Source organism: Cnephaeus nilssonii (genome assembly GCF_951640355.1).
Source record: "Cnephaeus nilssonii genome assembly, chromosome: 2".
Taxonomy (NCBI): Eukaryota; Metazoa; Chordata; class Mammalia; order Chiroptera; family Vespertilionidae; genus Cnephaeus; species Cnephaeus nilssonii.
Window position 1 is genome coordinate 66,499,879 of NC_137073.1, and position 27,260 is coordinate 66,527,138.

A 27,260-nucleotide genomic window follows, 5' to 3' on the forward strand; every position below is an offset into this window, starting at 1 on the left:
TTTATTTCACTGTTCAGTCTACTGCTGTGCATGTATATGAATGGGAGAGCCCTATTCTGCATCTGACACTTCACAAGTGTGGGAAAGCTGGGGTAAGAGGCCTGGGCCATCATGCTTGGCCAGGCTGGGTTGAGACCTGGCATAAGGTTTCCCTGAAGTCCTTATGGAAGCCTTGTGAGAGACAATGAGTTAATATTTGTGGAGATCTTTCAATAACATGTAATTGATGCTTGAATTTTTATAAGCCAAACATAGCATCTACCCCCAAAAGCTTCGTAAGAACATTTAGCACACATGTATGTGCCAGATGGATTGTAGTGACAGTCGATAGGCCTCTGCTAACCCTAGCGTTCTGCTGTCAAAAATCCGTACATCAAAACAACGATAATTTTTATGATCAGATTTATTGGATAAAAGATTCAGATGCACATTGAAAAATCTACTGTCTGAATAAGACTTTAAATTAAAGGTTCATATATGAATATTCTTAACATACCTTATAAGAATATAGGTAAAGTTTGAAAAATAGCATTGATCTTACATATTTTTCTGTACATAAGTGAATTTTTATGAGAAATATGTGGAGTATGACACAAGAACCTCGGGAATTATTGTTAAAAGCTCAAGGATATCTGGAGATAAAAGCAGAAACACAGGATAATACAGTAAACAGTTATCACTGGAAAAATGCTCTTGTGGTTGAGATAATGGTAGCTAAAGAGTTTAAAATGAAGAGAATTAAGTTAGCTAAGAAAATTATTATTCTAATGTATTGTGAACTCTCTAGGAATACTTATTCTGGCTAAAAATGATGGCTCTAGATTCATGATAGGGGGACAGGTGGCCCCACCAATTATAAATTCCCCAAGACTGTAAATGTATATTTTATCATCTTGTGTCAAAATATTCATTTTAATATTCAAACATTTTACCACATAATAAGCTGTAACCATATGTTTATTTGTTATATTATACTACTATAACATTAATAAATATTTACAGAGCCACAGTGTATCATAGATGTATTAGAAATGGTAGCTTTCTTAGTATGATTTTAAGTGAAAATCTTCATTGCCCCAGAAACCAATTTTAAATAATGTTACATTTGTTACACATTGGTAAGAGCCAGGGAGTTTAAATTTTTGAGTCTGACACCCCCTTTTAAAGTCATGTTGTTTTATTTATTTCCCCCAATTGCATGAATTAAGGATGGAGTGTTATCTCAGTTTTGAATTCCTTAGCTTGATGTCTCAGTGTTTGCTTTATTTGTATGTGAATTCTCTCTTTAATAAAGATGAGCGCTGCTGAACTTCCCATTAATGAGAGACACTTAGGTACACAGCTCTTAGTAACAATTTTGGCAGTACCAGGAAAATTCAGAAATGTTGCTTTGGCTATTCATAACTAATGTGTCGAGCTGTGTGATTAATCAGAAGTTTTATGATCTCTAAAAACATAACATTGTCTCTGCAAATCCGATAATGTACCATCAAGTTGACAACCATCAGTTAGAGAGAGAGAGAGAGAGAGAGAGAAGAGATCTCAGGACTCCTGACTCCTATTCTCTGTTACCGTGTTCATTAGTATGTATCCTCTGTGACAGCTGAGACCAGCCCAGGCCTACATTCTGGAGACAGGAGGCCCAAGATAAGGCACTGACTGACTTGCCACTTTCATGTGTCAGGAGACAGGCTCAGAGCGACCCGACCCGGCTGGAACCCGGAGGAGCGTGTGCCAGTTTGGGAGTTACTGACTTGGTTACCTATTTTCAGTGCTCCCGGGCTTCCCGACTCAGTTCCTGATAATGAAGCCCTCACCTCAGCTGTGTTGCCGTTTCTTTCAGCCTCTGTGTAGGCAGAAAACTCCTCAGTATTACCAGTTTCAATACAGATTTTCACAACTATGGAACTCTAAGCAGCCTGAGCTGAGGTGATCCTCCTTCTGGTCACAGGGTCCGAACATGCGTACTGAGGGCTCCGTCCGACAGTAGCCTGGTTCCCGTGCTGCCTTCTGCTGCCAAGCGCACATCCAAAGGGGGTGCAGGAGACCCTGGGTGCCCACCGTCCCGTTACACTGAGGACCTGTTTCCCACATTTCTGCTTTTGTCATGGCCGCAGATTCTGAAATCATTGTGTAATGTCCTGACTTCTAAGTCTTCTGTGGGAAAATAGAGTGTTGTAATTTCCCACCTTCCTTGTATTCTTCGGTAATTGTCTCTCCCGGGATGTTTGGAGCATGTCTGAATTCTACATCATGAAACTTCAGCCCCCCATAACTGTCTTTGTCCACTGACTGCATTTAGTTGCAAAAGGAATCTTTCCCTTGTATTTTTTCAACTAGTGATGAGTGTGTTATTGAAATGACTTTCCTCCCGATGCTTTCTTTACCCTAACGTCATATAGCAGAGGTGATAACAACCTGAAAACCTGGACAGCGTGAGCCTCTGTAACCGCCCTAACTGTCTCTGACAGCCTTTGTCTGGGACTGAACTTTCCACATTGTGTGTTTCAGACGTTGAGAAAGAAGGGCCTTAATGGCTGTGACAGCCCAGATCCCGATGCGGACGATTCCGTAGGTCACAGCCCTGAGTCTGAGGACAAGTACAGGAAAATTAACGAAGATATTGATCTAATGATCAGCAGACAAAGATTGTGTGTAAGTACTCAAAACGCCTTTCATTTTTTTTACTCTTGGTATTTCTCTGAACCTGGCAGGCCTTGAACAAGAAGGAAAACAAAGGCTGTGAAAGCCCCGATCCCGACTCCTCTTATGCACTCACCCCACGCACTGAAGAAAAATACAAAAAAATTAATGAAGAATTTGATAATATGATCAAGAGCCATAAAATTCCTGTAAGTACCAAAGGTAGATGGCTGATCTGCTGATAACTGCTGCAGTAACATACCTTAACCCTTTCAGTGATGGCTTTGTCTAAGACGCACTGGAAAGTCAAACCAATAAAATAGCCATCTCATCTCACGGCAGTTTGTTTAGAAAGTAAACCCTAACTAAACGGCTGCTTAAACTATGGAATCTAAAAAACCGTGCCATCGAGTTCATTCAGAGATAGGAAATTCACAGGAGGAAGAGAAAGAAAGATCTATGCAACACACCCTGACTTTACACAATCTCTTAAACACACAGTGCACTCGGAAAACACCAGGACCTCCTTCTCAACAAGTTTAAGGACTTGCTGTAAAATACAGATACATACATATTTACTGAGACCAGATGCAGGCGGGGAACTGTCGTCCTCTCGCGTACATTGGCGATCATCACCCAAATAAAAAGCTCATTTCTGAATAAAGCTTCGGCCCCTCTCCTCACACATGACACCCAGCAACAGCACTGAAGGGTTAAAGCTAATGCTCGCTGCAGGGAAACAGACTGCATGAAAACCTAATGGTAAGACTTCAACATGTGTGTGTGCTGGGGTGGTGTTAAAGCTTCATCAAAATATCCGCTTTGCCGACACCAACATTTCCCATGCTTTAACAATTGGCTAAGTTTTGTCTTAACCAAGTCAAAAATTTTCTAACAGTCCATCATATGCCTTGCCAGATATTTGAGAGAAATAACTCTTGCATGTATTACTTTGTTTGCCCACACAAAGAGGGGGAAGGTACGTACCTTTTATTATATTCTGTCATCAAGTGGTGTTAATGGTGTGACATAAAGTGATGCAACTCAAGGTTCACACACTTTCTGAATAACCAGTGTTAGTGTCTGAACCCTCCTTGTATGCTCCTCAGTAGGTAATTAATTCCTTTCTTAAAAAAAAAAACAAAACACATTTTTGTAAGTTAGCCAAACATCCTCAACCTGAGCCTTGAGGGAGACTGCAGTACAAATAGGCCTCCGTGACCACAAGTGCAGATATTTGGGGATAAGGGCTCCGCCACTGCCCTCACCAGATGAATTAATGCTTTACACATAGTAGGTGCACAGCTACCCTGTGTTGAATTATATTAAACACTTTGAAACTTATTTAGAAAATGTATGCATCTTAAGCTTTCTCTGTCTTCATCAATACATGTCTGCTTCTTTTGTTAAGTGAAATAATGTCAGCAGTGGAGCTTTTGTTGAGTTGCAGTTATTAATACACCGTATTATGAAGGAAAGCTAAGTGCTGTAAATTCTTAAAGGTTTCATAAACCAAGCACTACATACAGAACATCCACCGTGGGCACTTTATCAAATGAAATAGTTCCTATCAGATGCTGCAATGCCTACTTGGTATGCCCAGAATTCTTAAATGATAAAGTATCCATGGGGGTTTCTGTCTTGCCCAGAAGCAGGAAAGTAACAGCTCCTTTGGGCCAGTTTATTTTATTTCTTGTGGCCTGGGTTTCTCTGGCTCTACAACGCTAGTTTAGCTGCTGGGCACAGAGGTTTGTGAATGGAAGATTTTTAAGGTGAAGCACGTCAGGTGTCTCAGATAGAAGGAATCCCCTGCCCAGCTGGGAAAGGGGCAGCATCTGTAAGACCGCTGATCACTCTCCAGGGCCGTGATCCGAAGTGTGTCCGTAGCTTTAACCCCGAGACTTCCGGGAGCATGCCCACATTTGCACATGGGGTCACTTTTCCCCATGCTGTAGGGGGAAAGAGGTGTGACACATACCTAGGTTCCCTCGCCGTATTTTATCCTGTCGTGTAAAGAGTTCAAAATCAGGATACATGATTTCTTAAGAGGTGCAGTGGTGTGCGGTGGGGGATGAAAAGCCACATCAGAGTTTATGGGCAGGGCTGTGAGAAGGAGCCACACAGCTCCTCGCTATGCCTCCAAGTCTTCATTTCTTTAGTAAGTGCTTCAGGCTCCAGGATGAAAAGCCCAGTTTTCGCACATCGCTTTCAGTTGCTGGAAGTAAATTTTGTTGAAAGTTTCCACAGCTGCTAAAACATTTACAGCAGGGCAAGGACACTCTGCCCTTTGTGTGGAGAGAATGTCTCCGCCTCTTTAAAAACATTACAAGACTGTTTTTCTATTTCAAAGACCCAGTTCGAAGAGTTTCCCTTGTAAAATAGAAAATTTAATATTGCAATCACCTGTGGGTTCGATGTAATTTATGCCCATATTCCTCAACGACGTGCAATAATTCACGGAGGACTCGGAATCTTGTTGAGCAGCATTTCCTCCTGCAGGGTTTGCCCCGGTTCACGCCAGCCTTCGGGGCAAGAAAAAACAGCTACGTTTGAGGAACCAGGAATGAGGAAATGGGCTGAAGGAAGGAGGGGCGGGTGCTGGATTGGTTGAGAGTGAACAGGAAGGAAGTGGGAATAGAGCGTTTCTATGTTCTTCAAATAAGGGACAGTGAAGAGAGAGAAACAGTACTGCCACTAGGTCAAGGAAGGGGTTAAAAGGCAAAGCACTTGAGATTATTTACATGCAGAGGAGGAAGACTTGAAGGAAGGAAAAGGTTGAACGTATAGGTACAATGGCGGTAAAATGGCAAAGCTCAAAAAGGGGAAGGAGGATGGGATTGGAACAGGACAGAGCTGCGGGTGGACCCAGGTGGAGTTAAGTTGGTAGGAGAGTAGAGGAAGCTGAGTGGCTGACCATCTGCTGACCTGTATTTTGTATGTTGAGTGTAGCTTCTACAGATATTGAGGTGGGGGAGCAGGTGCTTGAAAGAGGACTGAGCATGAAGGTGTAGACATCGTGAGGAGTTGGGGACCCAGAGGAAATGAGTAAGTACGTGCTCGAGTTGTCAGGCAGCCTTGAGGAAATTTGGATACCGGCAATTGGTAGTCACGAGTCATCAAAGTTCTGTGATTCTATTTCTCTGCTGGTTTTCAGCAGACTGGTAATGGTTGATCCGAAGTTAAGGGTGTCATCAGTGGCCCCAAAAAAGGGATTCGGTTCAATCACTTGGATTGAATAAAAGAGGGCTTATTAACTAAAAATATTTTATTACAAATATTTAATTTGACTTTTTATTGGGCTTTTCCTTGTGGTAAGTTTGGGAAAACAGTGGCTTTTGGATAAGAGTTCAGATACCTTTCTGACCACGATGACTCACTTCAGTAACCATGATCAAATTGTTCAGGGGTGAAAACTAAAAGCCTTTTAGCTGTTACGCCTGTATCTCTTAAAGCCAAGGCCAGCGTCATTGGCATATGACCTGTGCAATTACACAGGGCACTGCTCTGAGAGGGCCACAGCTTGGTAAAACGCTGTGCCATCACCACCTTGAAATTCTTAATAAATTTTAACAAGGGTCCCCCACATTTTCATTTTGCCCTGGCCCTGCAAATTATATAGCCAGTCCTGCCTACCACCTTTTTTTTAATCACTCCAAATTCCCTCTTCCTTCCTGTATTGAGTGTTCTGAAATTTGGAGTCTGGCCTGAGATCTCTGTAAATTTGGAGTCTTTAACTACTTTTTGGCTTTCACTTTTTAAACAATTTTTTTAAATGTAGATGCTTTTAACTTCTCAAATTTAGAAAAGTCAAGAAGAAAAAGAATAGCAGCAACATCTCATAAACATGCATACATTATTATAGCCTTTGCTTTCCCTAAAATGTTTAGATCTGGTTGGTCTCCTGAGGGATGCAATCACGTCAGGTCCAGGGAGGCTAAAAGAGGCCTGGTTACATGTCTATTTATTGCACAACCTGGACTGCAACTGAGATTTCTGATATTAAGGCTGATGTTCTTTCTGATTCTCTGAGATATCTTCTCAGTGTGGTCATTTTTAAGCATATAATTTGATTTCAAAATTATTTAGCCAGTTCCTGATACAGATAAGGAAAATGCAAAGACTGTTGGCATATTTTACAACTTGTGCGTTTTTGAAGTATGCTCTGGTATCAGAATTATACCTGACTGCTATTTAGTCAGTCACAGGAGAGATTTTATAATAATCAACATCAAATTGTTTATGGTCCAGAATGCTAGAAACTGAGTAATTCTTAAGCATGATGGTTGAGTAAGGGAGGAGTAGAGAGAGACATGTAATGAATTGTTTATTAGGGTGCTTCCGAATTTATTAAATAATTATTAATAATCCCCTTTATATTGGATATGCATATAATCATTCAGGGGGAGGGGAGAGAAATAAGCTTTGCTCTCTACTGAGATATAATCAACATTCTGTAAAATATTCAGGGGATAGCCGACCTTTAGGTATTCAGTAATAAACACTGTAATTAGTAATAGTAAATGTAAATTTAAAATTTTGAACCCAAATGATAGCTTTAAAATATCAAATCTGAGTAAATATGGACAAGGGGAGTCTTTAAGGTTCTTTTTTCCCAAGACCTCAGTCACAGATTGGCAGTTCGTGAGCACACACTGTACTCCAACGTGGTACTCACCACATCCCATAGAATCCATTTAGTTCATTATTTTTGTGGTTCAAAATAATAAGCTACTAACATCCAGCTCTTACTTCACAGTATGATTTCTGATTGCAGCATTCTCTTTCTATCAAAAAAAAAGATTCATTTTTGTTGCACAATTATTTAGTAGCAAAAGCAACAGGCTCAGCCACTTACTAGTTTGATGACATCGGGCCACTTAACCTCACCGATTTTAAAAGGGGAGAATTCTAAAGAACGTTGAAAGGGTTGTATCATATCATGTCTGTAGATTATACCGTCCAGTGCCTGCTCAATAAGTAGCATACAGTAAGTGCTAAGCTTATTCTTTGTAGGAGTACAGTGTCTTCCTAAAAATTCTCCTTTGAAGAGAAATATTCAATTCACGTAATAAAAAGTAGACTGGGCTCTGCATTACTTAGAGCAAAAGAGCGTTAACACCTTCATGAAATGAGACCTTATTTCGCCAACATCAGAATTGATTTCATAATAGAAGGGAAACACAAGCAAAGAAACGTGGTCAGGAGATGGCAACCTCTGCCACCCTGGGGCCCAGCAAAGGGAGACACCCCCCCTCCCCACTCCCACTCTGTACTTCTTGCTGGTCTCACCAGTGGCCACGCTGAAGCCAGAGGGCAAGGTGAGCCTGGGGAACACAGCCCGGAGGGTCAGCGTCTGGCCCAGAGCAGTGAAGAGGGTGGACGGTGAACCTGGAGGGGCAAATGGAGAAGCCGTTGCACAGTTACTTGTCTGTGTTTTCTCAGGCATACTAGAGTAATTCTTATTTGGTCTTTTAATAAAGGGAGACAATATTTTACTTACTCTACAGACATTTATTTTACAGCATTGTCGTTTAAAAAGTCTCTGGAAATTTGGGGATATACTCACTCTTGGATATCTTATCAAACATTTATATTCCATTATATCATGGTGTCTGTCTAAAATTATGTTTGTACCTTGTTTACAACAGATAACGCCTAATAAAGAATGACTGTGTTAATATAGCACTTGGACATTTTTATTTCCCTCTAAAACGATGAAGAAACAAAGACATGTGAAAGAAAAGAGTTACATAACATTTACTCTGGTCAGTATCAGCATGTCCAGATCATGGGAGGAGAGAAACACAGGAAAAATAGTGAGAAATAAAAGGAGGACGAGCATAAATAGAGAATAGTGTTGCAGTCACCACAGGGTAAACATAGAACTACTGCAGAGCGAGGCGTGTGTTGCAGGCCAGCCAGTCAGCCAGCAAAAGAAAACTGATGTTAGGATTACAGAGAAAAACTGTTGTTGTTTTTTTTTTAAAAAAAAAAAGAACAAAAATCTTTGAACCACATGCATATATGCATTTCAAGTTGCCCAATAGCTTATTTGAAAAACACCTGAGGGAATGTTTTATTTAAACTCCATCTCCAATATACATATTAGATACACACACACACATCCATTTTATATTAAGAATGCTGTATGCTCTGACACTACAAGCCCTCTGGCAATATATTCAAACAGTATTTTCATTTGTAATGTTAAAAACGGGGAAGGGAGGAGGGGGAGTCGCAACTATGATTATCTAGTTAGGGCAAGCAGAAAAATAAGCATGACTTTGCTTAAATTGCCAAAATAATATCAGAAAAAATCAATAATTGGGACCCGATTACTCTAATTAAATAGCCACACAGCTTCAGTTCTCTAAATATTTGCCAGCTATCTCATTTGAGATGCAGGCCTTGCCAGTTTTCAGTGTTAGTATATCAGAGCAACATATACTCTGAAGTACCATTTTAAAATATGGATTATTAAATGATATATGCTCTGTTGAATCTAGTATCTTAAAATGTCTATTATCTTCACAGTTACTTTCAAAAGACAGACTTTTTAAAAATAATAATTAAAGTCTATGTGCTGTTCACAAGCCTGGAGATGATTTTATATCATTAAGCTTTTGCATAAATATGCTTCAATAAGCAATTAAGCCGAAGGCTCTGGCTTGCATTTCAATCCTCCTTTTTCTCTGTGAAGTCATCACAATCATGTACCTTTGATTTTGCAGTCATTTCTGCCACCAGATTCAGATATCACAAATGAACAATTATTACCTAATAGAATGGAATTCAAAGACAATGGAATCTAATGAAATGGGGCTTTGTTTTAAACAAAAGTGAAACGTTTTCTAATAGTTGCATAGAAGGAGTTCTAAGCACATTAAAGAAATCAATTTATGATGTGAACATCTTGAGAGCTCTTCTTAATGGTCTTCTAGACACCAAGCAGTCTGGAATTTGAAATTTGTCTTGGAAAGTAAAGGCTGTCTGAACTTGAGAGCTTCTGTTTCTATTCTTTTTTTTTTTAACCCTTTTATTTTCTGCTCATATAGGCTGTTCCACCTCCCAACTTTGAGATGCCAGTCTCCATCCCGGTGTCCAGCCATAACAGTTTGGTATACAGCAACCCCGTCAGCTCACTGGGAAACCCCAACCTTTTGCCACTGGCCCACCCTTCTCTGCAGAGGAATAGTATGTCTCCTGGTGTAACACATCGACCTCCGAGTGCAGGTAACACAGGTATGTCCTCATAAGAACACAATGTGAACAAGTCATTGGAAGGAGCCACTCTGGGCAAAAAGGCCATTTTATCTACAAGTTTTCCATGTGTTGTATTCCTTCGCTGCTAGGTCTTCAGCATGGTAAAGCCTAACCCCACGAGCATATCTTTTGAAATCTTTTATAATCTGCACTTTAGCTATTCAGCCTCTCTATCACCGATGTCCTCATGTGGCTATATTTTGGCCACATGTTTTCTCACACAGAATGTGCTCTTCTCGTCTAAAATGCCATTTTCTCTCCTCACTAGATAGCACTTCTTCTGTGAAACCTTCCCCTGTGTTCTCTTATGGCATATCTCATGGTCAATTTTTATTTATTTATACAGTAATTTACTTATACCATAGCATATTTATGGCAAAAAGAAAATGTGGTAGGATAGCATAATTTGTAAGAAGTTTGAAATAAAAACAAAACTAAGTCAGAAATGAAGTTAAGAGCGCGTCGTAAGGACATTACACCTGCCTGCACTTCGAGGAGGTCCTTAATGTTGTACAATTCACAGTGTCCCATAGACAAGAACTTATTGCTCAGGAAAACTTCAACTACTCTTACACTCGGACCATGCAGAACACATTATATACTATAATGAGTATGCATCTATTCTCCCACTGGATTTAAAGAGTTTTGAAGGGAAGAATATCCTCTTGATTTGCTAGACTCACAGTAGAAATTAAGTAAATGTGTAATGAATATAACGCAACAATTCATTCATATTTTCAAAAGAAGCACCACATAAATAATTGTATTTATAACCCATGTGCAGAAACCATTATATATTTATATTTTGGGTTTTTTAAAAAGTACTCTATAGGAAAATATTAATACCTTAGGCACAGATAACTGTATTAAAAGCAATTTATTCACAAAAGAATACTTAAATATCTCTCATAATTAAAATTAAGCATATATTTAGTAAGTTTAGTACAGAAACTTTATATAGAAAATACAATCAAAATCAGTCCTATAAAAAACCTTGATCTGAAAAATGTAGATAAAGGACTTTATTATACCATTCTCTCTGCTTAGAAAAATGATTGAAATTTTTCATAAGCATTTTCAATAATCAATACTTTTCTTTCAGATCATACTCAAATGCAGTTGAATTTCCTATTTGATGAACTATTGCTCATTTATTTTTTAAAATCTCATACTTTATTTATAAAATATCATTCAGGTAGAAATAATAAACATTTTCATAAAATGTAACAAATGTTTTCTTCTAATTCCAAAACCAGAACTAACTAATAATTGTAGAGTGTCACTTAGAAGCAATTACAAAATAATCAGCTGTTATTCTGTGTCTGTTTATTTTTTCATTTTGGCTAAATCTTATTCCTTAAAAACGAACAGTAATTATTATATTAAATATCTTATTGAAACACTCCAACTCTTAATATAAACCTTGACAAATTTCTAATTACTTTCTTAAGTTAGCCATGAATAAGTCTAAGTTTCTAAATTTGTGGCCAGTGAAACCTATTTTACTGTGTCAATAAGTAAAATTCAGGTACTAAATAGGTCATTCACTGTAGGTAGATTCATGAAATGACCAAGATCCTGGACAATTAACACTACACAAAATTAATTTTATGAAATATGTTTTTAAAGAATTAAGCATCAAGTGTATGGTTATTTGAATATACAGTAAACCTTACTGTATTTTTTATTCTGTACTCTCTACCAAACATCCTCTTAGGAAAAACTAGACTTGGAAATAATAAAAAATTCAGAAAACAAAGACTGGATCTTTTAAATGTAATTTTTCTTAGAAAAAAAGATTCTGCAAAATGTCAGTGATTGAATGTATTTTTAACGTTTGAGCACAGCATGTTGCAATAAAACAAATGTCAGCCATCTCACTTAGGTAACACTTTACAAATTTAGGACTCTTGAGAGAGGACAAAATACTGGGGTTGCTAAGGGTAAAGTGTGCTGTTCTGCTGCCTTCAGCCTTGCTCCTTTTGATCTGCGTCTGTCATCCGTAGGTGGTCTGATGGGTGGAGACCTCACATCCGGTGCAGGCACCAGTGCAGGTGAGTGGAGACTTCCGTACTGCTGTGTATATCATTGTTCAGGGTTCCTTTACTGGGAGATTCGCAGGAAGTAAGTCTTGAACCAAGTAAAGTTGAGAGATCTGTGAGAGGCATGGAAAAAATGGCCCCAAGAATTTCTAAAGCACTTTTCTGAACAGGAGTGGCTGGATAGTCATTTAGAAGAAGAATGTTTATTAACTAGAACTGACCTTACTGAAACTTCAACTAGTCAATGTAAAGAACTAGTCAATGTAGAATCGGTTTAATTCTAAATACCATGTCTAGACATGAGTGCCTAGACCCATCCTTGCCATTTGAAGTCTCAGTTCATCATTTCACGTTCAATGTGACGCACTTACTACCCAGAGAAGTACCAAACTCCTCTACATTTCGAAAAGAGAATACAAAAAGAAAAGGAGGGGTGGGATTACAATCATTTAACAGTAATTTCATAAACTGAAACCATATTTGGTGTTAAAATGAGGTCTTGGAGAATGTAAATATAGTGCAGACCCCAAAAAAGCACTTTAATATATTTAAGCTTAATATCATCTTTCAGCATGGCCTGTTGTATCATAGTGACATCCCTCCAGAGTTTCATGTTAATTCATATCACCGTGATTATTCAGATATTGATGGCATTATCAATTCAGAGGCAAAACAGCAAGCAATATGTTTTAATGCTAACTGCAGTTTACTATTGGCATAACAAGTAACCAGGTTAATTCCTGCAAGCTGGAACATGCTATACATTTAAAATAGTAGGAGGCAGGCATGAATGACACAAGGTTATGTTTGAAATGTCAAAAAATTCAAGTTTATTGGAATATCCATGGACAGCTTAATTAAAATATTTTGCCAGGATCCAATATAATAGCCTGCTAATTATAAGAAAGAAGATAAAGAAAGTTGGCATATGAAAACATTTTTACAGATATATCCATTTGGGGGTAATGTTTCTCACTTCTGATGTTGGCTCTTCCCTATTTCAGTGAGTAATGAAGAAAAAGTATTAGAAGTATACAGTGAATTATAAAGCAGAGTCAATGGCACGCCTTCCTATTTTATCTTTCTTTTAAAATTAAAATCAAATTAAAAGTAGACTTAATGTACTATTTTGCTGTATATTGAAATATGTTCATTTTTCCCCTCAAAAATTACTTTGTAGCTTGTTGCCTCAACATTGCAGAACCAGATCCAAGCCAGACCAATGTCTCTTGGATTTAAGTCTCTGGCAATCACTATGGTTAGCAAGAATGGTGGGGACTAAGCATTGGGTTGTCACAAATACCAAGAAAAAATAATATCAGGAAAATGCTTTAGATGTTATGGTATTTTATCCAGTATCTTGCTGCATCCATTTGCTTGCTCTTATGGGAACAGGCAATAGTGGCAATGAAAGTTATTAGAAGTAGTAAAAAACACGTGGAGTGGGGGGAATGAGTTACTCAGCTTTGATGGAAGTGGCCTCTTATTACTGCTTAACAGCTAGAATGCATTAGAATCCTATATTGAAGATGAGAAGTGCTTGGTTGTTCAATTATGCTGTCATTGTCAATTGCCTGACAGTCCGCTAAGTTTAATGGCACTCCAGGGACGGAGAAGGTACTCAATCTTGTAAGCATAAAAGTTAGCCACATAGAGGTTGTACGTCATTGAACTAAAAAAGTCTTACAAGCTTAGCAAATTCATCCCTCCTATTTCAGGATGCCTCCCATAGGCATGAGAACCTTCAATTTCAAAAATAGCTAAGAAAACAGAAAGGAGAACGCTCAATTGCTCCACCCCCATGCTAATAAGTATTATATTTTGATGATCGTATCTTGTAGCCATGAGTATATCATTTTCACAGTTTCTGTATAGTTGTGTAAGAATTGCTTCCCCACTTTCTTAAAAATAGAGGAAGAAGCCCTTTCTAACGCTGGTTCCACGGAACACCTGTTGTAGATGCCAATTAGCCTTGAGCTTAGCTGTCATGTCCTGCTCACAGGCACAGCCGTCTTCCCTTCTTTCTCATGCTGGACAGTATCCTATGTCAAAGCTGAATATATCTGTGCTGATGTCAGAGAATCACATAACACCGGGGGAAACAAGGCCAGCCAGAATGTCTCTGCATTTCCAGAAAAGAAAACTGAAACAAAATGGCCAAAAGATACCTTCCACATGTTGAATACCATCATTGAAATACAAGGCCTCAGATACAGTGAGAAACTCTGAGGCCAAGTGGCAAGGCTGCAATTAAGTTCAGTAATTTTCAGTCTTTTTTAGTTTTTTTTCAAAATCAAATCATCTGAACTTGTAAAAAGGATAGTCTTGAGAGGGAAGGAAGTAAATTTAACACTTACTGTGTGCCTATGAATACCAAAAGGCCCAAGAGATAGCAGACATTTAAATTGCTCTTCCTGGGTGCTTTACGAAAAGTAGCTCATTTATTCTCCTAACAGTCCTTTAAAACAGATATTCTTGTGATGCCCTTCTATAAGGCAGTGGGGCTGAGGCACAGAGAGGTTAAGTACTTGGCCACGGTGGAGCCCAGGCAGTCTGTCTTCAGAGCCCAGGCTCCCAGCCAGCTACGCTGTGTTTCCACTTTCCAAATTGTGCCGAGGCTGCTTGCCTTCACGTATGCAATTCCTAGCACTCCTGCTTCAGGCTCCTGAGCCCTCCTCCTCATCCCTCAGAATTCAGTTCAGCCATTTAGGAAACCCTTTTCTGTCTCTCCCAGAAGGAATTATGCACCTCTCCTCTATTCTCCCCCCGTGACAGCCTGGACCTGCCTACTTATCTCATTGCATTGTAATTGCAAAGTCTGGGCACATTTCTCTCTCCTGGACACTCAACACTCAGGGCAAATTGTCTCTCATTCAGTTTGTAATCCCAGCTTGAAACATAAAAGATAGCACATGGCAGATATTCAGTAAACGTTTGTTAGCTGAATAAAGGAAATTTTGATCTTATAGCCGTAAATTTTTGATAGTGTTGACATAAAAAACAAAAATAATATTTCAAAGAAATTATGTAACTTTAAATAAAAAAAAGATATGCCCTCTATTTGTAATTCAAAAAATAATGTATTCTTCTGATACTGTATACAATGAATAATGAATTAATTACTTGATTAAATGGCTGAGCACCATTGGCCAATAAAAATTACTAACTTCTCTAACATACTTAATAGAAAACCCATAGAGCTAATATATAGCAGTAAATGAAATGTGGGCTGGTATCTCAGACCATCGTAAATCACCTCTTAAAATAATGAACCTCTTATCACTTGAAGCAGTTTCAAAGATAAAGACAAGTGGAAATAAAGAAGGAACAGGATGGGGTTGTACTCTTGCTATAAGAGAAATATACAGCAAGTCATTATAATACATTAGTAATAGTGACATTTCTAGGTTTCAGTTGACAGTTATTCATCCACTACTTAATCCTTTTCTCTCAACAACCAAAATGAAAAGTCACTGCTTTTAAAATTACGTTTTGTCATATCTCTGCACATTAAAGCTTTTAACATGCTAATCTTAGTGGTTATTGATGATTGTAAGATCAAACTCAGTTGAGTTTTCATCATCATTAGATTTAATAGAAATAACCATTAGAACAGCAATGTCTTGTATTGGATTATTCACTGTCCTATTAATACCCTTTGTTTTGACTTTGAAAACATGGTTTCTTTTTATTGAGTAGGAAGTACAAGTATACTCAAGGATTTACTGATTGGTGATTGAGACTGGAGAGAGAGAGAGAGAGAAAACCTTTAGGAATCACTGAAGTTTTAAGAGAATTTTATAATCTACATAGCTATTTGACAATAAGGCAAAGGAGATTTATGTATATTGGTTAATAATTTTAATTGGCATTTATTGTAAATTAGATATAATTTTATATAAAAAGAAACTAACAGCTGTTATTTTGATTGTCAATTGTTTACTATTTTATGCATTTGGTTGTCAAGCATTGTCACTTCCAGAATGCTTAATTTATATCACTGAATACATGGAGACTTGGTGGCAGTGAACGGCTGTGAATAAGTCACTGAGCAGTGAATAAGGAGACCTGGCTTCCAGACTCTGAAAACACTCCATCTAGCAAGACCTTAGATTTAGAACCTTTGCATTTAGTACTCACATTGGAGATAAAACACAAATATCTATAGTGTCCATTTATAAACAATGTGTTATGATCATATAATAAAACTTTAACTACATGACTTCTTTTGAAATTCATTTAGCATTGAAAAAGAAATGTTTATTGTGTTATAAAATGGAACTAAGTGAAGAGACGAAAAGGTCATACAATGTTTATTATTCTTTACCAGTACCATTGTTTTTCAAGTTTTTGTTTTTGAGAATACTTATCAAAAATTTCTCGGCTGACTCTCTTATTAGCCAAAAGACTTCTCTGAAATTCTTACTCAGTAATTTAAAATATCAGTGAAGTGGTTAAAAATTTAGAAGGATTTGCTTTAACAAGTTTGCATTTTTGTTGCCTAACAAAACACAAATTCAGGTTACAATATTCACGAAAGGGAGAGGGATACCATTTAATTGCTCTCAAATAAAAAACTACGTTTGTTATGATAGAAATATATTTTATATTACTTTTTGAAATATTATTAAGCAGCATGTGAAAAAATCTAAATTAATAATTGTATTCTTGTTTTGAAAGTATTCTATTAGTTTGATTTGTTCTGGAAAAAAAAAATTCTGAGTTCATTTGCAGTTTTACCTTGGGAGTGCACCCAAAATACAAATAAAGATCCAACAGCATTACTTTGTTAGTATCTCTGAAATTAAGTAACAAAGATATTTTTAACACAACCAAGGTTATCTAGATTTATTAAGGGTGGAAAAAAAAAACAACACTTAGTCTTCTGGTTGGATGATGTACAGCATGAGCCACTGCCAAGAAAATGTGTCCACCTTCCATATTCAAGACCTAAAAAATTACAAATAAAGAGTACCTTCACACCATTCTCTAGGGGCCGATGTTGAAGTAAGAGAGGCAGCTTAAAGAAAAGACAAATGAAAATGTTACAGGCTAAGTCAGGGTACCGTAAAGTCTGCTTTCAAACATTTTGTTTTGACTTCATTCTTAAGACGTTTGATTTCTATAGGGAAATTTTTTTTTCTAATTATAACTTCCTAGAGTGCTTTAACAGATTTTAGAGTCCTTTGTAAAACATGATTTCTGACCTCACAAATTGTATCATTGTTATCCCCTACCGCCCTGTTACATTCAGTAATGCAATGTGAAAATTGATCTCTTCACTCATATTTCATTGCTTTAACCTAGGGATGTGGCTGAAAGTAAATCTTTGATGATTTTTAGTATCAAGTCAGGCAGGTAATATTTTCTCCTAAATTATTAGTTTTGCTCAAATTTTCTTTTTCTCTTAGCAGTCTTGTTTTTTGTACACTATTGATTTCTCTCTTCCCTGTTTTTGAGATCACCATAAGGCTTTATTTGGAGATAATATAGAAAGAAAAGCTCTTCTCAGAATCATCAGTGATTTGAAATTGTGCATCAACAGACAGCAGATGCTGAAGGAGAGATGTGGTTAAAAAACCCCTCTTTTGGAAATCAATTTTTTACCTACCAGGGACTTTTCAGGACTTCAAGGCTGTCGGCCAAGAGTATAATTTGCTGTTTTTAAATAAAACTTTGCCAGTCACTTAAATTTTACAGTTAGACTTACATAGTATGTTTCATTTGAATTTCAATTCAAAGCCTTATAGTCATGATACAGTCTCATATTTGAAAGATCAAATCAAATATATTTGGTTTAAAGTAAACTAAAGAAAATTATTGTACCAAAACCTTGGATAAACAATTTCAATTTTTAAACTACAGATGTGTCACTAGGTAGATTTATTAAGGGGGGGGGGGGGGACACCTAGTCTTCTGGTTGGTTATTATTGCTCCATTTTAATTGTTTTAACCGAACTTAATATTAACTTGTTTTAACCTCCTTTCACAATTTTGCTTACCTTAGACTCCACTTACAACCTGCACTAACAGTAAAGGACTGGTTATGTTGTGTTTATAGTGTGTGGGGGAGGGGAGCCCTGCTCTATTAATAAAGATTATCATAGTGATAATAGCAAATCCCAATCTATGTTCAATTTACATATTAAAATATGTTAATTTACATGACAATCATGAAAAAGGAACCTTTAGTTGAATATCAAGCAACTCAAAGAAAACTATGAAATCATGGACTAAAAATTTTGCTCAAGCAAAGTATTTTGGGAAAGTATTCCAGAAGCAGATATTGAGAATAATAAGATAATCAAGGAAAATACGTGATATCTGGGTTATTTTAGGGATGACATTATTGCCCTTGGGAAGTCTGTGAATTCCCGTTTTGCAGGATTGTTGTGAAACTTAAATGAGATAACCAGTGCATCGCACCTAGCAGTGTCTGCCCCAGAGCAAGTGCGTGTTAATATGTGAGCTATTGTTAGCATTACAGTTATTTATATTTATGTTTCCTAAGCAAAAATAAATAAATAAATAAAGCTTAGTGGAATGCAGTTCCAGTAACATTTACTTACTGTGCAGGGCGCTAGGAGTTTCACAGAGAAGGCTGCTAGGCCCCTGCCCTCCAGGGTGGGGGTAAAGAGCGCAGTTAACAAAGCTGAGGCAGAGTGGGAGCGCTGCGCGGTGCCGTGCAACACATCTCACTTTGCACATTATGATCTTCTGATGAGTTTGCAGCAGAGTAACTGTTCAAACCACAAGTAATTATTCATTCTCTTCTGTCACGTTCTCTCTAATTTATACTGTCTCAATATTTTTGTTTATAAAAATGGCTGAAAGAATGAGCGATTGTGTCAATAATGGAGACACCCCCTCATTTTTAGCAAAGAGACAGCCCCAAAATCACAAGAAGTGAACAATTAAGTGAGTCATCAATCTATCATTCATCGTTAAGTGGAATTTTCTGAAGATAGTGAGGCTCAATATCATTTTTATGGTGCAATTAAAAACTATCCCTGCAGTAAATCAGTACTCGAAGCAGAACGATATTTTGAGTGCCCCTTCTGCACTGGAAACATCCGATTGTCAATCTCTCCCTTGTTTGCAAATGGAGCCTTTATTCGGAGAGAGAGGGAGAAATGTAAGGATGCGTTCTCAATCCGAAGCATCTGGCTTTTGTCAGAATGTGGTGGAAGCGGTCTGTGTTTGGGATTCACATCAAAGCTCTCCTACTTACTGACAAGTCACAGAAGCTCCTGAACCTCAGTTTCCTCCTCTGTCAAAAGTCGGGGTGATCATGCTTGACCCGCATGACTGTTAGGACACAGGAGCAAGTGGCTTGCCGCAGAAACCTACTTTATGATATGGACTTTTGATCTTTGGAGAAACAGCTCAGTAATAAGTAAAAATTCCTTACTTCTGCCTCACAATCCAGAGCTTATTGTATGTGCTGAATATTTGAAGTTCAGTATCTAGTTGGCAGATAGACTTCATTTCACAAACGGTACTAAGCAAAAACAAACCAAGGACAAGTGGGGTAGATATGGGATCCGTGAAGGTCTGATTCGGCTTCAGGGTGACATGGTCAAGCAGGAGAGATAAGTTTCTGTGCAGAATGTCTGCTACCCTCTAACTGTTATAGCCAAAAATAGTCTTGGCTTTGGTGTATTCTTGGGGTATTTTTCTGAGAATACACCACAAAGGCTCTGAGGCTTCACAGGAGTCTCTTCCTAGTCTAACATTATACATTATTACATTATTTCCCTAAGAAACCCCCAGATAGAGTGGAGCAATTTTATGTTTAAGAATCTGTAATCAGCAGTCTTTACCAGGATAAGAATCAGAAATCTGCTTTGCAAACCCCCATTCTGCAGGAGGCATATTGAAATTTTCATCATTCCCAGATTGCTGACCTCCAGATGTTTTGTGGTTGCCTTTTCCCTTAGAGCTATCCCATGAAAAAGGTCTCCTTTTCTCTAAAAACAAAAAATAAATAAAAATTAAAAAATCAACTATGATTCACAACAGCTGAATAACTTATAGTTCCTAGTGCTTTTTTTCCCCCCTGAATCCTCACCCAAAGATATATTTATTGATTTTTATTAGTGAGAGAAGAAAGAGGAGAGAGAGAGAGAGAGAGAGAGAGAGAGAGAGAGAGAGAGAGAGAGAAACATCGATGTGAGAGAGAACCCTCAGAGGGTTGCTCCTGTTTGAGCCCTAACTGGGGATCAAACTTGAAACCTAGGTATGTGCCCTTTGTACATGTGTATGTGTACAGGGTGATGCTCCAACCAACTGAGCCACCCAGCCAGGGCCTAGCTCTTTTAACAGGGTTTCAAACATTCAGGGCAAAGTATATGTATGACTGAAGTTTAGAAGTTCATAATATTTTTCCACTAAAACTATTGTGTCACTTCCAGTAGAGTAGTGGGTTGTATGAACAAGTCTACTATATAATTTAAAAGAATTTTCTATGAAAGTATGTATGTTTATTTGAGATATAAAAGAATTGTTGTGTTTATTTATTTTTTTAATCTTTATTATTGAAAGTATTACATATGCCCTCCTTTTCCCCCATTAACTTCTTCTAACCCACCCCCACTCCCGCCCCAGGCCTTCACCACTCTATTGTCTGTCCTGATAATAGAAAGTAACTTACCTTAAAACCTTTAAAAAGTCAAATGTAAAATTAATTGGTGGTAGTGAGCATTATTATGTATGTGGCATCTCCGGTTTAACAAGACAGTATACTGTGTACATGTTTTCAAAATTGTTCTAATGGAAAAAAACAACAAACACCTAGTTTGGTAAAACATTTTGATGAAGTACAAGCAGAAAATCAATACATCAGAGGTTCAACTATATGTTCAGTTTAATCTGACCAGTTTTCCTGTGGCAGTTTGCTTCAAGTTCTAAAAATTGAGATACCATTAACAAATTCCTGAACAAATTAAATTTTATACCCCTATATATAATTAGAAATTGTTTTCCAGATAACAACTAATAGCGGATACTATAAAATACTGGGCATTTCAGTATCATTTTAAGTGGTTTGATGGAGGCTTGTATCTTAAATTGACAATAGGTAGGTAAACATCTTTACCCCATATTACAGGAGAGATTATTGACTATGATATTATAAAATTTACTTTTAAAAGCATATTTAATTATCCACTTGAATAGCACATCGAAAGTTCAACAGCTGCTTTTGACATTTCGTGTAGCTAAACCCAATATTTCCTGTTTGTAAATATTTATTTATTCAGAGGGAGAGCAGAAATATGGTTTAGAACATCACCATCCTGTGCCTCTTTATACAGGGGTGGGCAAAAGTAGGTTTACTGTGCCATTGTGACATTCTTTTGAGATAATAAATCTATTGTAAGGATCATACCCTGCATGTCTTTTTTCATACGAGCAACTCTACTCCTACTTCTGCCCAGCCCGTATAAGTTCAGCATCTTCTGAACCAGAACAGTGGTTATGATGGCCACGTTGACCACGTAAGGTCTCTCTCGAGCTTCCACATCACCTCTGGCTCAGGAGAACCTTTGAGTCGCAATGTCCCTGGTCTCACACTTCATCTGCTCCCTCTGTTTCTTTGTATTCCTGCATTTTAGAATGAGATTTGACACAGACGGGTTTTCAGAATCTCAGAGCGTGAGATTCTCAAGGAGCCGGGACAGTGTTGTCCTTCAGAGTGTGGACTCTGAACACACTGCTGGGTTCAGATCACACTCCCACAGTTGATAGCTGTTTGGCATTGGGCAAGTGACTGGACCTCTCTGTTCCTCATTTTTCTCATTATGTAATCCAAAGAACCTATTAGTACTTCATAGGATTGTTGTTGTGAGGATTTAAAGGTGTTTTGTATCAACATATAATAGCAAACACTCATACAGCAGTTACTAGGTGCCTGGTGCTATTCTGGGTACTTAATGTGTATGTTTTGTGTTGTTACTAGTATTGCTAAATAACACTATATAAAGGCTTTGCTGTTATTAATATTGCATGGTCATGTTGGTGATGGCTGCCTCAGGCGAGTGTGTGGGAGTCTTTAATTCAGATTACTTTTATGCTTCTCTCTCAGTAATGAAATCGTCACTTAGCATTGAGAAAAGTAAGGCTCAGTATGGTTGAAGGAGCTCTGATGAAGACCTCATGACTAGAACTTGGATTTATCTACTTTATCTTTTTCTTTTGTTCTTGACTCCCCTCTGCCTGGTAAATCTTCCCATCTCTGCTGCCTCAGTCAGACCTCATTCCGCCTGTGTTCCATAGCAGGTGCGTCCTAACCGGTTTCCCCAGCGGCACCCTGTCCCCCTTTAATCTATCCTGTCCACTGTCAGGATTGTTATTTTCCTCACATACAGAGGTAAGGATGTCACTCACCACGCACAAACAGAGTTTGGCTGCTCATTTTCTATAGTATAAAATGTAGTAGAAAGTCTATGGTATAAACTTATGATCTGAGAGGCTCTTGTTAGCCAAGCCTGGCCAGAAAGCGGCGGGGGGGGGGGGGGGGTTGGCACTGCATGATGTCCCGACTTTTTCATATTATATGGTTGCTAAGTAGTTTGTCTCGTTGGTATACTTGGTCATCGGTATGCTATCATCTAAAGAAGAAAATTTGCTCAAGTAGCATAAAGAGAAGAGTCTCTCCGTGTTTGAAATCAGCAAGTTACTCTACATTTTCCGTTGCTTTCTCACATTCCTTCAGTAACTTAACTTTTTGTGCCATTCCTGGATAATTCTTAACTTTTCAGCATATGCTGTGTATCATTTGTGAGCACTTGAAACACTTAAAGAACTAATACTCTGCATGGCATCGCTGCCTCTGCAGCAGGGTTTTGGAGGGGAGAGAGTCCAAGGTAGACTGAAATGGTCTGAAAGGCATCATGAAAGAGGTGGGACATCAGCTGATCCTTAAAAAATGAATTTGCATCAAACAGGAGGGTAAACACAGGTTGTGAGACTGCTAGAACAAACACTGAGGCATTTTCAGAGGCCTTGTGCCTGGCCGTGACCACTGGAAATTAGGTTAGATAGATAGAGTGGGTCAGACCAGGGCACCAGCCCAGCAGTGTTCCGTATGATCTGAACAAGGAACATGATGGAAGCAGCACTTTACAAAGACTTCTCTGGGTGGGTTGGGACTGTCCATTAGATTTAATATCATCACACATATGCACATAAGCTTACATGGGGTTATTGAAAGACCTAGTCAAATGGCGATGAAAGCCTAAACCAGGAGAGAGGCATTTTTGAAGGAAAATTAACAAGATTTGGTATCTGATGGGTTGGAAGAGGGAGAAGGAATAGTCAAAATGACAGTTTGGGAAACTGAAAAAAATGATTGTGCCAATGAAAAATATTAGCCAGGATCCATAAGGACTAGTTTCTGTTTTGTGTGGATTCGTTTTATAAGCTTGTATTTGTAACTAAAAGTCCCAGAAAAGAAAAAGAAAAAAAGTAAAAAGACTCATAATGTCTACATATCCAAATAAGAGAAAATTTCAGAACTTTGGGCTCAAAGAGAGCTACATGCTCAATTGAGCTCTGTGAGACAAGCAAAATGTCCTCCTCAGGACAGCTTATGCCAGGAATATGTTCTTTGAATTTACAACTTCTTAAAATAGGAGTCAATAAAAAAAAAAAAGGCAGCAAGTGTTTTCAAGTTAACCAGAGAGAGAAAAAAATTTTTTTCTCCTAACACCACATTTCAAGTTCTGTATATTTATACTAGTTTTAATGTGAGTGTTTAGAAACTTGTAAGCAATTGAGATAGATTCTTTTATCCTTCATGCAAATTATATTGTGAATGCTTAAATTGTTTTATGTTATGTGGAACAATATTTTTAATCAAATGAACTATAAAACAAACTTACTCCAAAGCTGGTCTGTTCTTCATTTTCTTATAATCTATAATCAGGAAATCCAGTCACTCATGCTTTATAATTTTTGTGCTTTTAAGTGGTTCAGGGAATATGACATCTGCCTACAGTCACATCTAAATTGATAATTGTTCAGGCAGAGGGTCATTTTAAAACGTGGCAGGAAGGAAGGTTGCATCTGCATATTAGAAGGTTATTGAGAGGAGGTGCTCCCCGCCTCCCTGACCCCTAACTTGGAACTAGCCCATTCTCTTTAGTGAAGGTAGCTCAGGGTAGGACAACCGCCTCAACTCGGGCCACCGCCCTCTGAGTGAGGAGGAGGCCGCGGTTTCCGAGCTGGTTTAAATGCAGGCTCCTCTTAGCAGCAAACCGCACGCATGTATTCATCATTGATTCTGAAATGATAGGTTTCTATATCACTGGTTTAGGATCCACAGTCTTGCATTCCTGAATCTATATTATGCCAGAATAACAACTTGGTGGCTGGAAACAGAAATGGTTATTATACGGCTCCAAAATGCTGGCTGGCACAATATGCTAAAAAGAGTAGAAATTCGCCAGGCAAAAGCCGAATTTATTTGTTCTTCAAAATAACTTTATGCTCTAAAAATATGAATTTAAGAAGTGTCATCGCGGTTCAAAATATTTCACATTCAGTATGTGAACACCTTAAAATAAGAGTAATCTTCTGAAATGGCATAATTTCTAAATAACAGGAAATATTCTAAGAGGAAAATAGAATGCTTTTCAAAAAAAATTTTTAAGATATGAGGCATTTATTGGATTAAAAACTAAAATGTATGTTTAGTTAGGGTGTTGTTATTTTTCCCTACTGCTGGCCCACATTTTGTTTAAAATGTGAGCAAAAAGATGTAGGCTTTGTTGGAATTTCTCAGCGTTTACTGTAGAAAATGTTTGTTGTTTTTTTAAAAATAAAAAACACACAACCTTTTCTCAGAGGCTCCGTGAAGCATTTCCATTTTCAAACACTGGCCCAGTGCTCATCATATCACAGGACAACACATTTCATGAAGTGGTTTTACTTCCTTTTAGCAAAATAACTCCTCCATGCAAACCAGTATCAGCGTCTACCAAGCCGGGGTTTTAGTTTCTTCTGATCTAGTCAAGCTTCACTGCACTGCTTAACTGACTCCCCCCACCCCCCTTCTTTTGAAATTACCCAGCTAATTTTCCATTTGATTGTTTGTTTAAACCAGGTCTCACACAGACTTAATAGATAAGTGGCGTATGTATTTGGTATCTCCGTGTGGACTTCAGCTGGCAGGAAAGCAGTGTAGATTTTGTCTTGGTTTTCTCATTCTCTTTTTATCCAATAGAATCTATTAATTAAAATGAAAGTCCTAACATGTTCCCAATAATGATTCAGTAAAACACGTTAAATATAAAATTCCTCTGAGCATTCCATTTTATCAAGCATTTCTCTGTGAACAGACTTTTTGTAATTCTCCTGGTGATAAAAGGTAAATGTGTTTGTTTCGTATAACAAGTTTTGCCACAGAAAGCTGTCCAAATTCACTGTAAAAGAAAATTTTGGCTTGGGACATATTTAGCAGGCTTTAGAAAATTTAGCTAAATTTCTTGAAGTTTATTATAGAAGAGTAATTTACATTCAAATTCAACCAATATTTTTTAAACAACTACTGTGTAACTCAGAGCAAGTGTAAAGCGTATTTCGTTTATTTTGGGCTTTCTTTTTCTTCAGGGAGGATTTTATGCATAACCCAATTGACAGATTTAATCTTGTAGTTATTTGTTATATATTCAGCCTGTTTGTTCATGCATAAAATGAGACAGGTAACTGAATGGATATGAAGAACAGTTGTGCTCTACGCAGCGTGCCTCCAATAGAACCTAATTCACAATATGTTCCCATATATACCTCCTGAAATATACCTGTGCTTGGCCTTCCCAGTTCTTGGTCACCTCTAGCTCAGACTATCACAGTAGTTTCCAGACTGGTCCACACTTCCAGGCCTTCCTGATTACAGGATATCCCAATGCCAGTACATCTTTCTGTCCACTGAGTGGTCTGAGTTCCCTCTGCTCCACAGCCTTCATAACTCTGCCTTTCCACCATCTAAACCCAAGACCTGTTAGCTTGGAATTCAAGGTCTCCACAGTCCAACCTTCAAGTCCCTCCAGAGACCCCATCATTCCTCTTCTTTCATGGTTTCCCTTCTAACCAGGTGTGACCCTGGCTGCTCTGGAAATTCCCACCTTGGCCCTGGCCCAGGGCCCAATCACAAGCCCAGCGTATTTTACTATCTCTTCTCCTTTTTCAAGACCCACATCAATTCCTGCCTCTTACATGAAACTTTATTGGTGAATCTCTTCCCTCAGTAACACTTAACCTGGATTGCTCTGTGGGCACCTCACCCCAGGCTGTTTATAAGTTTTGCGCATGCCTGTGCTGAATTTTCACAGGGAAACAGCAGGGCCTTTGAGGACTGGGGCCTGGTCATTGCATCCCCACTGGGTAGACACAGTGTCTATCATTTGTCCTGGGGTCATAGATATTTGTGTTTTACTGGAATGATAATGGTGACAATAGCAAGGAGGTTGACTGTCTCCTTTAGAGAGCTGCAGAAAACAATGGTGGTCTAGTTTCCAGAAAGGATTGTTGCATCAGGTCGTTGATTCTCTTCTCTGACCAGAGGTGGTGGAGGAAGCCAGCAGATGACTTTCTGCCTCTGCTCTGGTGGCACTGACTCCCTCCCCAGCTCTTCCTGTCACAGGCCGGATATTTGAATTATGAGAAATGGATTCCTGAAGATATCCATGTTCCATCAGTAGGGGTTAACCATCAGACCTAAAAAACCCTTTTGGTGTTCGCATTAGATGGCTGTCCCTATGCTTTGGAGAACCCGTGTTTCAGTGGAGACATCGTCCCTTCATTTTAGTTCCTGAGGAGTCCTGGTTTTGGAAGTTCTGTGTGAGCAGGGGAGCCAGCCTTCGGGGTCGTACACTGCAGAGGAGACAGAAGAAAACCAGGGGGAGAAATCCTTCACAGAAAAGGGGAACTGAACAGCAAGCTGTGTGAGAGGCGGCTCCTCTGGCATGTCCTAGAAATTATAGTCTTGCTGTGTGCCCTTTCTTCGTTTAAGGACACACAGACACACAAAATAAAACCCAAACCATTGAACTGAAAGAGTGAGTCACTCCAGCCAGACCTCTGCCGAGCCAGTCAATTAAAGTTCAGGACCAATTCTGGGCTTTTCTTAGACCTTGCATGACTGTCTGACTTTATTCCAGAATTTTTTTTACTAGAAAAAAAAACACACGTATATGTTGATTTCTGAGCAAGTTTATGTATATTGGCTCTCTTCTCAATTAAAAGTTTGTACTCTTCCTTCAAAGGAATAGTAAATAACTGATTGGGTTACTCTCCATACGGAGGTTAAGT

The 27,260-nt window shown here is 38.3% G+C and overlaps 1 protein-coding gene across 12 annotated transcripts in view; it reads left to right on the forward strand.

Moving 5' to 3' along the window:
• The window catches only part of MEF2C (myocyte enhancer factor 2C), a 146,891-nt gene that overhangs the window by 105,808 nt on the left and 13,823 nt on the right, over window positions 1-27,260 (forward strand). For 9 of the 12 annotated variants that reach the window (XM_079783109.1, XM_079783110.1, XM_079783112.1 and 6 more), the window contains 3 exons: window positions 2,512-2,655; window positions 9,699-9,885; window positions 11,913-11,960. In XM_079783109.1, coding sequence (XP_079639235.1) covers window positions 2,512-2,655; window positions 9,699-9,885; window positions 11,913-11,960 — 379 coding nt within the window. Of the gene's footprint in view, window positions 1-2,511; window positions 2,656-2,714; window positions 2,853-9,698; window positions 9,886-11,912; window positions 11,961-27,260 lie in introns of all 12 variants that reach the window. The other 3 variants (XM_079783115.1, XM_079783106.1, XM_079783107.1) reach the window with 2 other exon arrangements.